A 14,653-nucleotide genomic window follows, 5' to 3' on the forward strand; every position below is an offset into this window, starting at 1 on the left:
AAAAAAAAATGTATTAATTTCCTGTACCCTACTTACTATAGTTACATACTAAATTTGTATATTGTATCGTATTAGATTTTTTTCCTATCTGGTCAAAGTTAGTAGAAATGATGAAAAGGTTGGATGAATATGTAGATTCCCTTTTTGTAAATGATGATTCTATTGACAGATTTGTTGTTTGCGATGACCCCAAATTCGAGCAATAAACACTCACCATCAGGTTGAATGAGTTTCAAATCTAGTGCCCTTCCTTTGTTGAAACTGTGTAATACTGTTGTATTTAAATTTAAATTGTGTTTTGTTTCATTTAGATGGTCTTTAAATTCCGAATATTTGTTTGACTTAGGTAAGTGTTTTTTAACTTTCGTTTCAATTTCTCTACCACTTTGTCCTGTATATTTAATGTCACAATTATTGCAATTAAGTTGGTAAACCCTGCTTTTTACAAATTGTCAACTCTGTCTTTAGGTTTTAAGAGGATGTTTTTAAGTGAACACGTTGACATACCAGAAACCAAAGTCCAGGAGGCTTTCAAGAAAAGAAAATATGTTGTTGCTATTTTCGTGGACCTTGAAAATGCTACTCTAAAACTTCTCGTTTTAGAATTTTACTTACTTTTTCTAATCGTTCACCAATGTATGGCAAACCACGAAAACCTAATGATTCATTTTTGGTGGGGGGGGCTGTCTGATTATTGTTTCTTTTAAAGTTTTTAATTTTATTTTTATGATTTTATTTTATTTATTTATTTTTTTTTTAAACTAGCAACCTATTGATAAATATTTTTGTCCATTGCTGAGGATCTTTAGAGGCTTCTTGTTGAGAACTTATCAGTTCTCATTGTCTATGAAGAGTCATAGAGTTCAGTTCAACAAATACGATTTGATAAAATTTCTACCATTCTGTAATTATTATTATTATTAATTTTTAAGGGCGTTTTAATGACTGTAATTCTTTCAATTTCCATATCTTACATATCTTCTTATAATTTATCACATTTCATCTATTTGTGAATATTTCATTTTCTTTAGCATTTTTCCTACAATGTATAATTTTAACTTGAACATTTTCGGTCATTGGAAGGCCAGTTGATATATCTTTCTATAATCATAAGAACTGGACTTTTTTTCTTTTTCTTTACATTTAGGCCAAAGTCTTTTCTGAAGTTCTTTTCTATAATATTTAGCTTTTCTTCCATGCTCATTTATTATTGAGAATGTAAGTCCTCCTTGTTTAGAGGCATAAAGTCACTGCAAGAAATTCTGAACAGATTCGATTAGGAAGATTCAAAATATATGAATAGTTACTACTAAACACAAATCTTTTATCATTACTGTAATTCAAATGTAAAATAAATTGCAGCGCTTAATAAAAAATTAATTAAACCTTGATTCAACCTTAAAGTGATCAGTTATGAGTATAAAACAAGTGTTAAATTAATTAATTAACAATTGCCAGTTCTCACTTTAAAAGATAGTTTATCCATAAAATTTAGAATTCTACCCCTGACACCCCATTAAGGTACTGTATTTAGGATACCACGTATCCAGGTGGTGTTGACGGCATTTTCAAGGTCCATGAAAATTGCAACAACATATTTTCTTTTCCTGAAAGCCTCCTGGACTTTGGTTTCTAGTATGTCAATATGGTCCAGACAGGAGTGTCCCTTTCTACATCCAGATTGCTGTGTTATGATGAGGTTTTCTTTTTCTATGAACCATACCAACTGCATGTTTACTACTTTCTCACTCTCACAATCACTTTGCTCAGGCAACTGGTGAGTGAGAGTGGTCGAAAACTTTGGCTAAACATTTTGTCTTTTCCAATTTTTAAGATTGGTATCACCTCTGCCTCTCTCCCAGAGGAGGGAAAAGAATGCTCACAAAGGATTTTATTGTATAATCTCAACAATCTCTGATTAAAGGGGATACGATTTTAAGCAGTGTCATGGATATCATTGGGCCATGGAGAAGACCCGCAGACATTTGATATAGTATACTCTGAGTTAGTTTAGAGGGTGATTGTCATCTCCCGTAACATCCATCTCAAAACTTTCATTTTTTTATTTTTTGGGTAATGAAATCAGGGTCGTAGTGGTTGTTGTCCAAATTTGAAGAAAAACGCTTACCCAACTCATTAGCTATGTTCGTAGGGCCAGTCAGGATTTCAATATCTACAGACAGTTCCAGCAATCTGGCTGGGAGAATTCTTCCACGAACAGACCTCAATTTTTTCCCAGGCCTTGGTGTGTATGTCTGTATAAGGTCTTAGTAAACTTGTCCGGTGCACTTCTTTAAACATTGCTCTTGCCTTTTGTTGCTTACAATTTATTGAATTTTCTTAAGTTGCTTTAAGGCTCATCGTCTATTTATTAAAGCTTTTTTGCAATCTTCATTTGACCAAGGTCCAGATGGGTGATGGCTTAGACTGGTTGATTTTAGGATAGTTTGATTTGCTGCCGTGATTATTGAGTTGGTAAAATTTTCAACTTCTAATTCGATATCAGTAGGAGGTGTGGTGATTAGTGACCGTTAATCGATTTCTAAATAAATATCAGGGTCTTCTGGGAGGGTAAGTTTATCCCAGAATAGGTTCCAGTGATATTTTCCATCACCCATCAGGTTTTGAACTCAAGTGAAGGTTTTCAAAGAGTTTTTGGACAAGGATGGTCACATCCATAGTAATTTTCAGATACAAGCCAGATAAAAAATTAAAAATGAAGTCTACTAAAAGACGTCTAAATGGAAATTTACACTTACTAGCTTTTAGAAGTATGGGTTCACTTAAAAACATCCTCTCAAAACCTAAAGACAAGGTAGACAACTTGGGAAAAAGCGGGGTTTACCAACTCAATTGTAATGATTGTGATATTAAATATATAGGACAAAGCGGTAGAGATATAAAAACGAGAGTAAAAGAACACTTGCCTAAATCGAACAAATTTTCGGAATTTAAGGACCATCTAAAAGAAACAAAACATAATTTCAATTCAAATTTAAATACAACAGTGTTACATAGTTTCAACAATGGGAGAGAACTAGATTGGTTTGAGAAATTTGAAATTAAAAAATGTAAAATTAACATGGAGATAAATGCATTAATAATATAATAGATTTTGATCTACTTCCCATTTTAAATATGTACATAAATAATATTAAACGTCCAAATAATTAAATTGTTATTATTTTTATAATAATTTAATAATATTAAGGTATTATTCTAATATTTTATCTTTAATCACTAATTTATAATTAATTTCTTACAGTATTTACCATTATAATATTTACTTGTGTTATAATTCCGGTTTTTCGCACGTTCAATTGAGCGCCATTAAAAAACCAGCTCTTCATTGGAACGTCGCGTATGGGCGGGTTCACTTTTGCAATTCATGTCGAGAGACGTGGCTGTAGAAATCCTTCAACCTAATAATGAGCTAAGCCGCTAAGGGGCGAGAAATCCGGATCGTTGAAAAACAACTTTCTGTTAGTAGAAACTATCTTTTTTTTAAAAAGGATTGAACACCGCACTCACTCCATCATTCACCATTTCTACGACAAAACAATATGCTTGATACTCTCCGGCTCATCACACGTTTTGCAATTAGGAGAGTCTCAGTGTAATCCTTTGGAAGTAGGCATCGCATATGGAGTGATTCGATCTGATTAGGGATATCGTTGGAAAGACTCAGCCTAAAGCTACATGATGATTCGATGAATATTAAAGCCGCCGTTAAAAATTGTGTCCCAATCATAAAAAGAGTTGTATTGGGTAGAGTAGATGGCCAAAACTTTAAAAGAGAACGTGCCAGCAAGAATTAATTGAATTCCTACCACTTCTCCATTACGGCTATTTAGAATACTTAGTTGTTTCAACTGAAAGTTACTACTCACTCATATACCCACGCCCTCATAGCCATTTCTCTATCCTGCCGAACAAAATGGCAATTTCTAAATTCATAGCACGAATCCGAAGAAAGACAAGTTTCGGAAATTATTGCTATGTCACTTTGAATAAAATGTGCTCCAGATTATCTTTTTTTCGGGCAAAAATAACGAGTATTCCATTGCAAAAAACTAATATAATTTTTATTCTTCATAATTGCTGTGTAAGATCAACGAAAGTTAAATTTTGGTTCAGGTTGTGCCGATAGTCTTTTAATAGTGATAATAGTTGAGAAAACCCATTAACAACTACAGGAACTGATTCTGCAGACTGTGTTGAAAATTCATCCTTATAATTATCTTTCAATTAATTAAGGTTTTTAGTTGAGATAAAAAAGTCAATGTCACGAACGGGATTCGAATCCACGACCTTCGGCTAGATACGCCGCTACTCTACCACCCGAGCTTTCGAGACTTCGATCCACTATCTATATTATCTCAACTAAAAACCTTAATTAATTGAAAGATATTAATTGGTCAAGCGGACCTCGAAAACTAGAGAATTGAATAAGTTAAAACGATATATATCTTCACCAAAGCTCTCCGTGGCCATTTCAATTGTCGCCGAGAAATAAATAGATTACACGCCATTTGAAAAATGGCAAAAACGAGGGAAAATTCAAAAAGGTGCGGTTGAGATGGCAAGTTAGTGTCCGAGTGGATCGAAGTCGCGATAGCTCAGGTGGTAGAGTAGCGGCGTATCTAGCTGAAGGTCGTGGGTTCGAATCCCGCTCGTGACATTGACTTTTTTATCTCAACTAAAAACCTTAATTAATTGAAAGATATTAATTGGTCAAACGGACCACGAAATCTGGTGAATTGTGAATGACTTATAATTATCTATAAGTGGGCTTAGTCCGTCCATTAATACTCTAAATTCTGGTTGACTAGGGTTGAAAGACTTTGGATTATCAGAAATTAACGACACTTGTTTGCCGACTGTTTGACTTTTTCGCTATCTTAACCACTCCCCTTCTTTTATGAACCTCTACCCTGTGGCGTTTTTTTCTTTTCAGGTCGAGACTCGTAAGAATTTTTGTGACTTAGTGAGTAAAGACTGCTTCAGGTCGGGGAATTCTTCTTGTGTCTCCAGTAGGTTAAATTTATTAGTTGTTACAACGGTGGAATGCAAAGAAGTTTCATATGTTTTAGCCTTTTTTTACTTCCAATAATTGGGAGTATTTTGGGAATTTACGATAATTTCACTTATGGTTGCCTGCACATTGCAGACAACTCACAGATTGAGTGCAGTTTTCCTCGGAATGCTCCTGTGAGCAATTAAGACATCTCTGACGACTCCTACACTGGTCTTTAACATGGTTAAACCACCAGCAGTTAAAACATTGTCTTATTGAAGGCACAAACGGTTCCACTTTGGATCTTGCGCCATAGATATGCATATACTCTGGCAGCGATTGTGCGTCAAAAGTTACAATGAAAGCGCTTAATTGAAAAGTTTTAATAATGCCTTTTTCATCAGTCACACGTTTTGTAAGTCGACGGATATTCTTTACTTTGATCGGTGAAACTGCATTGTTAAGAATTTCTTCTCCACTTATTTCCGATGAGACATTTCGAATAACCCCCGTTTTATTTACGAAAAATGAAGGAATGTAGCAATAAAGGATCTTTTTCTTTAAAAATTTCAAGATCGATTAAAGAGTTAGCCGATAAATAAGTTTTAGTCTCAATTTTTATTCTATTGCGGCCTCATACAGATATATTTACAATATTGGTTGTTATTTTTTTACTTAATTACCATATCACATCATTTTCCCTAGGATCATTGGGGAAAAAAAGAAAAAAAAGGACCTGAATCAGTGTTTTACAAATCTTTCTTTAAATAGTTTAAAGCTTCAAAACGTTTTTGTTTTCTGACGTGAGGATTGGTAGAATTATTCCCCGTATTATTTATACGCGCTTTATTAAACTGTGTAGGAACACTTTCCCTCGGGCGTTTTAAATTATCGTGAAAACTAATTTTCTCCTAGAGGGTAATACAGCATTAGTTTCCATATTTTCTAAAAACGGAATATTATTTAAGTCAGGAGTATTCTCCTTGCCTCCGCTCGATTGACTCATACTTTATCTATTGCTATGAAAACAGTCTTAAAAGAAATATAATTTAATAAATATTCAAAGCTACAATTAAATAAATAAATTATTACTTAGAGAACATTAACACAAATTCAAAGATAGTAATATCTTTCAATTAAAACTTTTAAATAATGTAGGCACATTTTCATTCTCTACTTTTTTCATATTCATGAATGCCATGTTGAACAGTTATCAAGTAGAATGGACGATTATGCCAGTCTCAACCTTAGACCCAATAGTGACTGTGTGATTTGAAGTCTGTTGTTATTTTTATTTCTGTTTTGAATAAGTCACACATCTGAAAACAAAATTTTCTCGGATGATACATCATTATTTCGGATGAATTTAATCGATTTATTACTTTTGGATTTTTTTCCAATGAAGCTCCTTTTCTTATTTAAGAATTAGAAGTATCGACCATTTTTCACTCATGAACACTCTTGATCAAGGTATGGTCTTGAAGAAAAAAAAGACCGACTCAGTCCCAACATTGCCAAGGACTGTAACAGTTCGTGGGCAGCAATAACTGAATTCGCTTTTTTCTTCAAGACCATTCTTTGATCCATTGTTTGTGAATGTAACTCCTGTCAGGGGTCGTTGTATGATTGGTACTTATCGGTGTGGTGACGTACAAAGAAATGGTGAAGGGAAAAACAGTGACGTCACACGAAAAAAATGGGCCAACCATGGAGTCGTGCCCGTGGGAGTCTCTCAGACACGATGGTGCAAGTGTCTGGGTAGTGGAGTGGAAGAGCTGTCAGCCCTAGTTGTGGGGGAGCTCTTAGACCCGATGGTAGCTAAGGATAGAGGAGGAGTAGGAGTAAAAATGTTCTACCTAAATGCCAACATATCTGTTAGATGTGTATTGTTTAGTTGTGGGTAGGAGTACAGTGGAAAGCAAGTCGTTACAACCAGGTTATCTTTGGAAAGTTCATACAAACGTAGGTTGTTGTTTGCAACTAGTCAAAGTTGTAAAAAACAAACCTGTGAGTAGAGCCATCCTTTACCAAACGTGAATCGACATATTCACCCTACCTTTATTATTTCTATAAAGTAGGTTATATAAAACCAGGTTGTGCTTGGAAAGATGGAGAGTAAACGTAGGTCATGTACAGCCAGGTTATGTTTAAAAATAGTGTTAAAAGGAATTTAGTACAACCAGATTAGGTTTAGAAAGCAATCAGGTTACGTATAATATAAGCATAAACAGCCAGATTATGTTTCTTAAGTTGCATAGAGAGGTTCTGTTAAAATATACCACGGATCATGCTTGTATCTGGTTGAGTGAAAATTAACGCTTATGGAAGTGAACGAAGAAACATGAGTTAAAATTTTAAATCAGAAGCTATTTATTGAAAAATCACATGTATTTTTTCGTTTTCGCGTGTTGGTGTTCCGTTTTGGCTGAAAAGATTGAATGTTTGTTTTGTTTTTTGTTGTTGTGTATTTGTCGCCGGCTGTGGGAAACGCGGTCGTGATGAAGAAGGCGTTCGTCTCCGTCCTGGTGCTGCGCACTGACGAATTCCACTGCTTCGGTTCGATCGTGAGCAAAAGGACAGTGCTCACGACTTGCAAATGTGTCGGCCATTTCACGAGGAACAACCGGAACGGCTACTACGAGTACAAGTACTACGACGTCAAAGAGTACGTCATCTGGACGGACATGAACAACAAACGTTACAACATCCATTCTGCCATCGTCTCGAGCCACTGCAGGCCGAGCGAGTGGTCGTCTGATGTGTTCGACTCCGACCTTGGAGGCTGGAAGATCGACGGTGCCTTCGATATGAATTTCTTGGCAAAGTTCATGAAGCCGAAGAAGAAGGGGACCGACGACTACGAGTCGCTTTACAGAGAGGTCCAGGGTCTCGCCTGCTTCATCTCCGTCCACAACGGGAGCGGGCTGGTCGAGATCGGGATCGAAATCACCCACGACATCCGGCCCTGCATCGACCTCTTCTGCTACCGCGTCGTCGGAAACAAATTCAAGTGGTCCTGCATCATGTCCTACATCAAGTTCAACCGGTGGATCAACGCTTGCCACATCATGAAGGTGTTCGATAGCAAGTGGCGCTACGACTCATCGCCCCTCTACTGCGAGGAAGCCGGCAAGTTCATCCTCCTTGGACAGGTCGTACGGCATGTCCATGATGTTTTGATCTGGGCGAGGACCGACTTGGAGCCCAACTCCGTCTTCTGGGAGCAGGTCGTCTCTTGGGGCGGGTCGGCCGCCGTCAACATCCGCGCCACAGTCGTCACACTAGTCGCCTGCTCCATTTTTCAATTCTACAACAGTCTTTCTCAATGAAAATATAACTATTTACTCTTCATCTAACCCATATGACAAAAAAAATCTATTCGTTTAAATTTATGACGGCTGACGTTTGTGGGCAACAATTAATTTTTTAAGGACAAAAATCACTACATTACATAAAAACAAATAAAAGATCAAAGGAAAATATTGTTGGGGCGGAATTTCACAATCAGGTTGTATCGATTATTGCGAACAAAATCTATATAATATCGATTGTCTTATCGATTAAAGGCGTCCATCTTTTAAATGTATAAATCGATCGCATTCAAAAATCGATATAAACCTATCGATGACAACTATTTTCTGTACAGTGGAGTATCGATTTTTATTATCAATCGATTCCATGATGATTCTTCGTTTGCAAAATTCTTGTGAAATTTCAGAAGGGGCACTACACGAATTTTCGATAGGATGAGAATCGATTTCTGGCTATTATCAATTCTTACCAATAAGATGGACGACGATTATTCACCTAATAATCGATATGGAAGCTATTTTTTCGCACAATCGATCAAAAATAATTTTAAATTATGATTATAATATTATATTTGTATTGGCATAATAATTATTAATAGAAATCGATTCTAAGAGGTACAATCGATAGCAAGAATTGCGATTCATTGTTTGCAAAAGTTATATGAAATCTCGGAAAGAGCGCTGAACGAATTTCCGATTGGTAACCATTATCGTTTCTTTTTAACAAGATGGATGGCGATTATCGATCAACAAATCGATATAAATCTATTTTCTAGTTGCAATCAAACAACACTACTAGCGATATCGGTGTACCTATTATTATTATTAGAAATCAGGTTTATTATTATAGATTTTTAAATTTTCTCATTTTTAAAACTTTTTTATAAAACAGGATAAAAAGAATTAATATGCAGTTTATTTCCACTTTGGTTCCGTCTAATGAATTACCCACCCGTTAAATGCGTTACAAATGTGATTATCCGGCTGTATTATCTTTTAATTGAAGCCTCAGAAGATTTTCTTGATCATATTGAACTATGTCGATATTGAACAATTTCTGACTTCGAATTTATTTGTTTGTTTTTTAGTGATGTCATCTCCGGTCAGACACCAAAAGTGGCTCGTGCCGATTTTCTACTCGAAAAACTCATCCTTCGCCTACGATCCTATTCTCGTATCGGACGTTGTGATCAAAGTATGATGGGTTTTATAGTTGGGTAATGACATCGGTGGATAGAATAGAATAAAAAGAGAGAAAGGTTTCGTTCAGACGTTATTTTATTTGTGTTTCTTTGTGACCTATTGTTTCATAATTTGTTGATGTCGTGATGAGCGGTCAATAATGAGGTAGTTTAGCATAATACACACTTGCACACAAAACGAACACACAAGAATAGTACAACACTTTATGACCTGAATAAAGGTCGAAACGTCGATAAAAAATGAAAAAGGCGTTTTTCTAAACTACCTCATTCTTGACCGCTCCTCACGGCTTAAACAAATGGGTTATTTTTTGTTTGAACACCTTCCATAAAAACCCCATTATTTATGACAAAAATCCTTTAGTGTATTAAACCTACAAAAAAATTGTAATTGTAAATAACCTTCTAATTCAAAAAGTGGACAGGTATTGATCAGTTTACATAACCTGGTTAGTACCTTGTTTCCGCAAACATGGACAGGTGTGATCTTATATATAATCTGGTTGTACGTCACCTTATAGTTTATAACGTGGACAGGGACGATCTTATATTTAACCTGGTTACATATAACCACCTAGTTTATACACTTAGTAATTATATGATCAGTTTATATAATCCGGTGATAACAACCTTGTTTTTTCCACTATTCTGAACAGTTATGATCTTATACATTACCTTTTAGTTTTTCACTTGGACAGGTATGATCTGCTTGGTCTGGTATTTTTGGTTGCGTATTAACCTCCTTATAACCCCATTGTTTTTTGTTTTGATTTTCAACCTGAACTGGTATGATCTTGTATATAACCTGGTTATACTTAAACTTCTAGTTTATAACTTGGGCAGGTATGATGTTATATATAATCTGACTACGTAAACTTCTAGTTTATACAGGTTATACAATTGACGGGTATGATCAGTATATAACATCGTTATAACCTTCTTCTTGTTCCGCTGGATAGTTATGATCTTAGATATAGTCTGGTTATACGTAACCTTCCAGTTTATAACCTGGACAGGGATAATCTTATATAAAACCTGGTTACACGTAACCTTCTAGTTTATAAATTTGACAGGTACGATCAGTCACAATCTCATTGTATGCCGCCCAACTTGTTTTTGTTTTGATTTTCAACCTAGAGGTATGATGTTATATATAACATCGTTATACATAACCTCAATACAAAATTACATAACGTGTTACATAATTATCTTGTATGTGTTTGAAGATAACTTAGATATCATAATTGATTTGTATAACTTGCCGTTTAGACTCCTTTCCGTATATTTTTAATACACGATTTTTTTCTAATAAATTTTTCATTCGGACAATTTATTTACATACAACCTGTGCGTAATTTCCGAACATCTTATAATGTTGTTTTATTTACACAGTTTATTTACAAGAAACCTGTTTGTGCTTAACCTCTAAACACCATGTCGTTCTTGCGTTTTTAGTACAACCTTTGCATAACCTCTTGGCATGTATTTACACAGCCTTTGCAAAAAAATATCTCGTTCACCTTGGTCGACACCTTCTAGGACATCTTTTAAGGGCAGTATCACCCTGTTTAACATGCGAATCCTTCACACGTACTAGATATGTAAGTGCTATACCTTTAAATAAATTAAGATTAATAACCTTTTACAATAAATTTTGCCTTTTGAGGGTTTCTTTCTGTGTTAAATCTTTCGCTCTCTTTAAAAAATATCTCTTCATAAAATATATCTTATTTAAAGCTGTCTGGTCCTTTGAAATTTTTTTTCTCACAATTCAGTGTTCTTGATCCCTGAGGGCTCCTCCTCGTGTCAGACTCTCGTCCTGGGGACAGAAAAAAATTATTGTGTGTTAAACAGTTTTTTTTTGTGTGTTTTCCTCCTTGGGATAACTACTCGGGTGGTAGCTCCGGGGGCTGCGGGCACGCGGCGCTCACGAAGGCCGAGTTCCTTCTCGGGGTGAACTGTCCCGGTCGGAGCAAGAAATAGATGTAGACACTCTTCTTGACGGCGGCGCGGACCTCGCCGTTGAGAAAGCAGTATAGGACGGCGACGAAGAGGCCCTGGAAGCTGGTTAGGAAGTGGGTCGTGTAGGACCAGGCGGCGAACTCCCACACCTGTCGGTCCAAAGGGGCTTCCATCATGTTTACCAAGTTGGTGATGCCGAGGAGTGGCAGGAGAACGACCGCAGCCCTCACTGCTTTCCTGCAACAGATTAGGACGAGTTACTAATAACCAGATTATCTTCAACCGTTTGTTACATGAGAAGTCGAACATGAAATGAGAGAGTATATGAAATCCAAGTTATAATTTTTGATTTTGTAAACCAAAGGTATCAAAACCTGGTCGTAAATAACCTTCTTATACGGAACCCATTTACATGTCATCCGGTTCTAGAAAATCTTTTTGCTTTATAACCTGCTTACATACATAACCTAGGTATGGACCTGTTTTAATGGGGTACGGGCCTACTCAGGCTTTTAACCCCTCGGGTCCTGGTCGCCCGCCCTGTGTAATATATATGGACCTGTTTTAACATAACCTATTTGTGGAATGATTGATAGCTGGCCTATGTTTAGCCTAATCATGGATCACCCATTTGTGAATAACCTGGTTATAATTCACCTATGTTCAGATAGCATAGCTTACAATAACCTACTAGCGAATAACTTGGCTATTAATAACCCTATGAAGGGGGCGTCGGTGGCCGCAAAGTTTAGGCGTTGACCTGGCGCTCATCACTGTAAGGTAAAGGTCCTGAGTTCGAAACCAGCGGCCCTGCGTTCGAAACAGACATACTTGTAAATGGGCTTTTTTCAGAAACACCGGCACCCTGAGTGTTGATACAACCTCTGCATATGCGAACCCTCGTAAAAAGAAGTAAGTAGTAATCATTTTTGTGGATAACCTATGGAAAGATAACCTGGTTAAACATTACCTATTTGGGCATCACCTGGCTCCTAGATAACCTAGGGAAAGATAATCTGGTTAAACATAACCTACTCGTGCATAACCTGGCCAGTCATGACCAATGGAAAGTGTAGTTATGTAGATTACCTATTTGTGCGCAATCTAGGTATAGATAACTCTTTTTGTGCATAATCTAGCAATAAATAACGTACGGAAAGATACTGGAGTTAAAAATAACTTATGTGTAAATAACCTGATTTTTAGACAACTGATTCCACATAACTTGGCTATATTTGACCTATGAAAAGGTACAAATGGCACGTTTGCATTTAACATTTTTTTAATTTTACGTATATTTTGGGTGTAATTACCTCGCCTGTTCTACTTCGCTCGTCCGGCTTTGCCTTAGCTTTACAACCAGGACCCTTATGATGTTGAGGAGGAAGAGGAAGTTGAGCTGTGAAAAAATATTTATGTTTAAACACTTTGTTATCAGTGATTAGTGATGCACCCTTACGAGTATGACGGCCACCCTTGGGCCTTCGAGTATCCAGAAGTATATCGTAAAGTTATACCCCCACCAGCACTTTGTCTTCATCTGGGACGCGGATATGGCGGCCCAGGTTGCTGTCATCGCGACCGGGACACCCCAACCGATCCCCGTGTATAGCCTGTAGTGGAACTTCTCCTGGAACACCCTCACTTCCGGGTAGAGGGAGGAAGGGTTACATAAATACCCGTAAAATAACTTAAAAGAAAACCACCCCCTCACTATCAAAACCGCTACCCCCACGTTGCGCAACGCTGTTATGTCATTAATTAAACGACCGTTGCACAACTCTGACATAAGATCCAGAAATAAAATAAATATTTATTCAAGGAAGGAAAATTTAATAAAATTACCAGTGACTACGTTGTGGAGGTAGAGGCCTTCGATGAACATCCACATGAACATGGCTGTTCTGGCGTATTCAAGCAGGACGTAGGCTGCTTCACACAGAATCGGCTGGAAAATCGATTTTTTAGTACTTATGTACAACCTAAGGGAAAGATAACCAGTTTCAACATATCCTACTTGCACATAACATGGCAACTCAATCTATTTTTAAATAGCTTTGTTAATAAATAATCTATGTACAACTCCAATTATTCTAAACATATCCTGGTTGAGGTTATGTCCCTAAATTTAATATAAATTTACATATAATTTTACTCTTACAAAATGTGTCTAAGCATAACCTGATTGTTAAAGTCATACATACTTGATTGCGGGTAACCTACTTCTCCCAAACATTTCAAACATGTTTTGTGTAAACCATGTTATGTTAGTAGTTTTTAGTAGTAGTTTTCTTCGTACTCGCTTTCCAAAAATAGCCTGGTCGTTCATAACCTACTTCCTCATAACCAGGCTATAAATAACCCCGGACAGATAACCTGGTTTAACACTACCGGTATATAACCCATCGGTGCATAAACACCCGAAAAATAAACGATGGACAGATAACCAGGTATAACAACGTAATTGAACATAACCTACCTATAGAAAACCTTTGTACAGATAACCTGGTTAAAGATTTCTAGGTAAAGCATAACCCGGTTATAGATAACCTATAGACAACCCCCACCTTTTCAAACATAGCCTGGTTGAGCATAACATTCTATATAAATATATGTATAATCATACTCTGACAAAATGTGTCCAAGCATAACCTGGTTCTGTATAACCTACTACTGCCTAAACCTTTCCAACTCATTTCCTATAGCATACTTTTATCAAATTTTTATAACTATAAACTGATTGTACGTACGTGTAAAAAGATAACCTAGCCCCGTAATCGTCCCAGACATAACCTGGTTTTCATAATCTAATTTACGCTCCAATTTATCTAAAAATAACGTGAATATAACTCACTTATGCATACATAGTCTGTTTTAACATAACCTATGTACAAATAACGTGGTTTAACATGATCTAATTTCACGTAACCTGACTATAATAACCTATGAATAGATCACGAAAAAGATAAGATAAAAAGATAACATGACCTACTCGAACAATGTTAAAGCCTGGTTAACCTGGTTAAAGATAACCTATATACGATATAACTGTGACGATATAAGACCTAAATGCAAATAACCTGATTCAAAATTCAAAGCAGTGCGAAACCTACTTACAATTAACCAATGGGCTGACAATCTGGTTTAACTTAAACTATTTC

The 14,653-nt window shown here is 36.3% G+C and overlaps 1 protein-coding gene across 3 annotated transcripts in view; it reads right to left on the reverse strand.

Moving 5' to 3' along the window:
- Nucleotides 1-9,630: 9,630 nt before the first annotated feature.
- LOC106663127 (PDF receptor) overlaps nt 9,631-14,653 on the reverse strand; it is a 46,260-nt gene continuing 41,237 nt past the window's right edge. For 2 of the 3 annotated variants that reach the window (XM_014387718.2, XM_024226849.1), the window contains 5 exons: nt 13,338-13,440; nt 12,952-13,136; nt 12,806-12,891; nt 11,421-11,729; nt 9,631-11,349 (listed from right to left, as the gene is read on the reverse strand). In XM_014387718.2, coding sequence (XP_014243204.2) covers nt 11,337-11,349; nt 11,421-11,729; nt 12,806-12,891; nt 12,952-13,136; nt 13,338-13,440 — 696 coding nt within the window. In that variant the 3' untranslated portion in view covers nt 9,631-11,336. Of the gene's footprint in view, nt 11,350-11,417; nt 11,730-12,805; nt 12,892-12,951; nt 13,137-13,337; nt 13,441-14,653 lie in introns of all 3 variants that reach the window. The other variant, XM_024226848.1, reaches the window with a different exon arrangement.

Source organism: Cimex lectularius, unplaced genomic scaffold (genome assembly GCF_000648675.2).
Source record: "Cimex lectularius strain Harlan isolate CLEC.00 unplaced genomic scaffold, Clec_2.1 scaffold14, whole genome shotgun sequence".
Taxonomy (NCBI): domain Eukaryota; kingdom Metazoa; phylum Arthropoda; class Insecta; order Hemiptera; family Cimicidae; genus Cimex; species Cimex lectularius.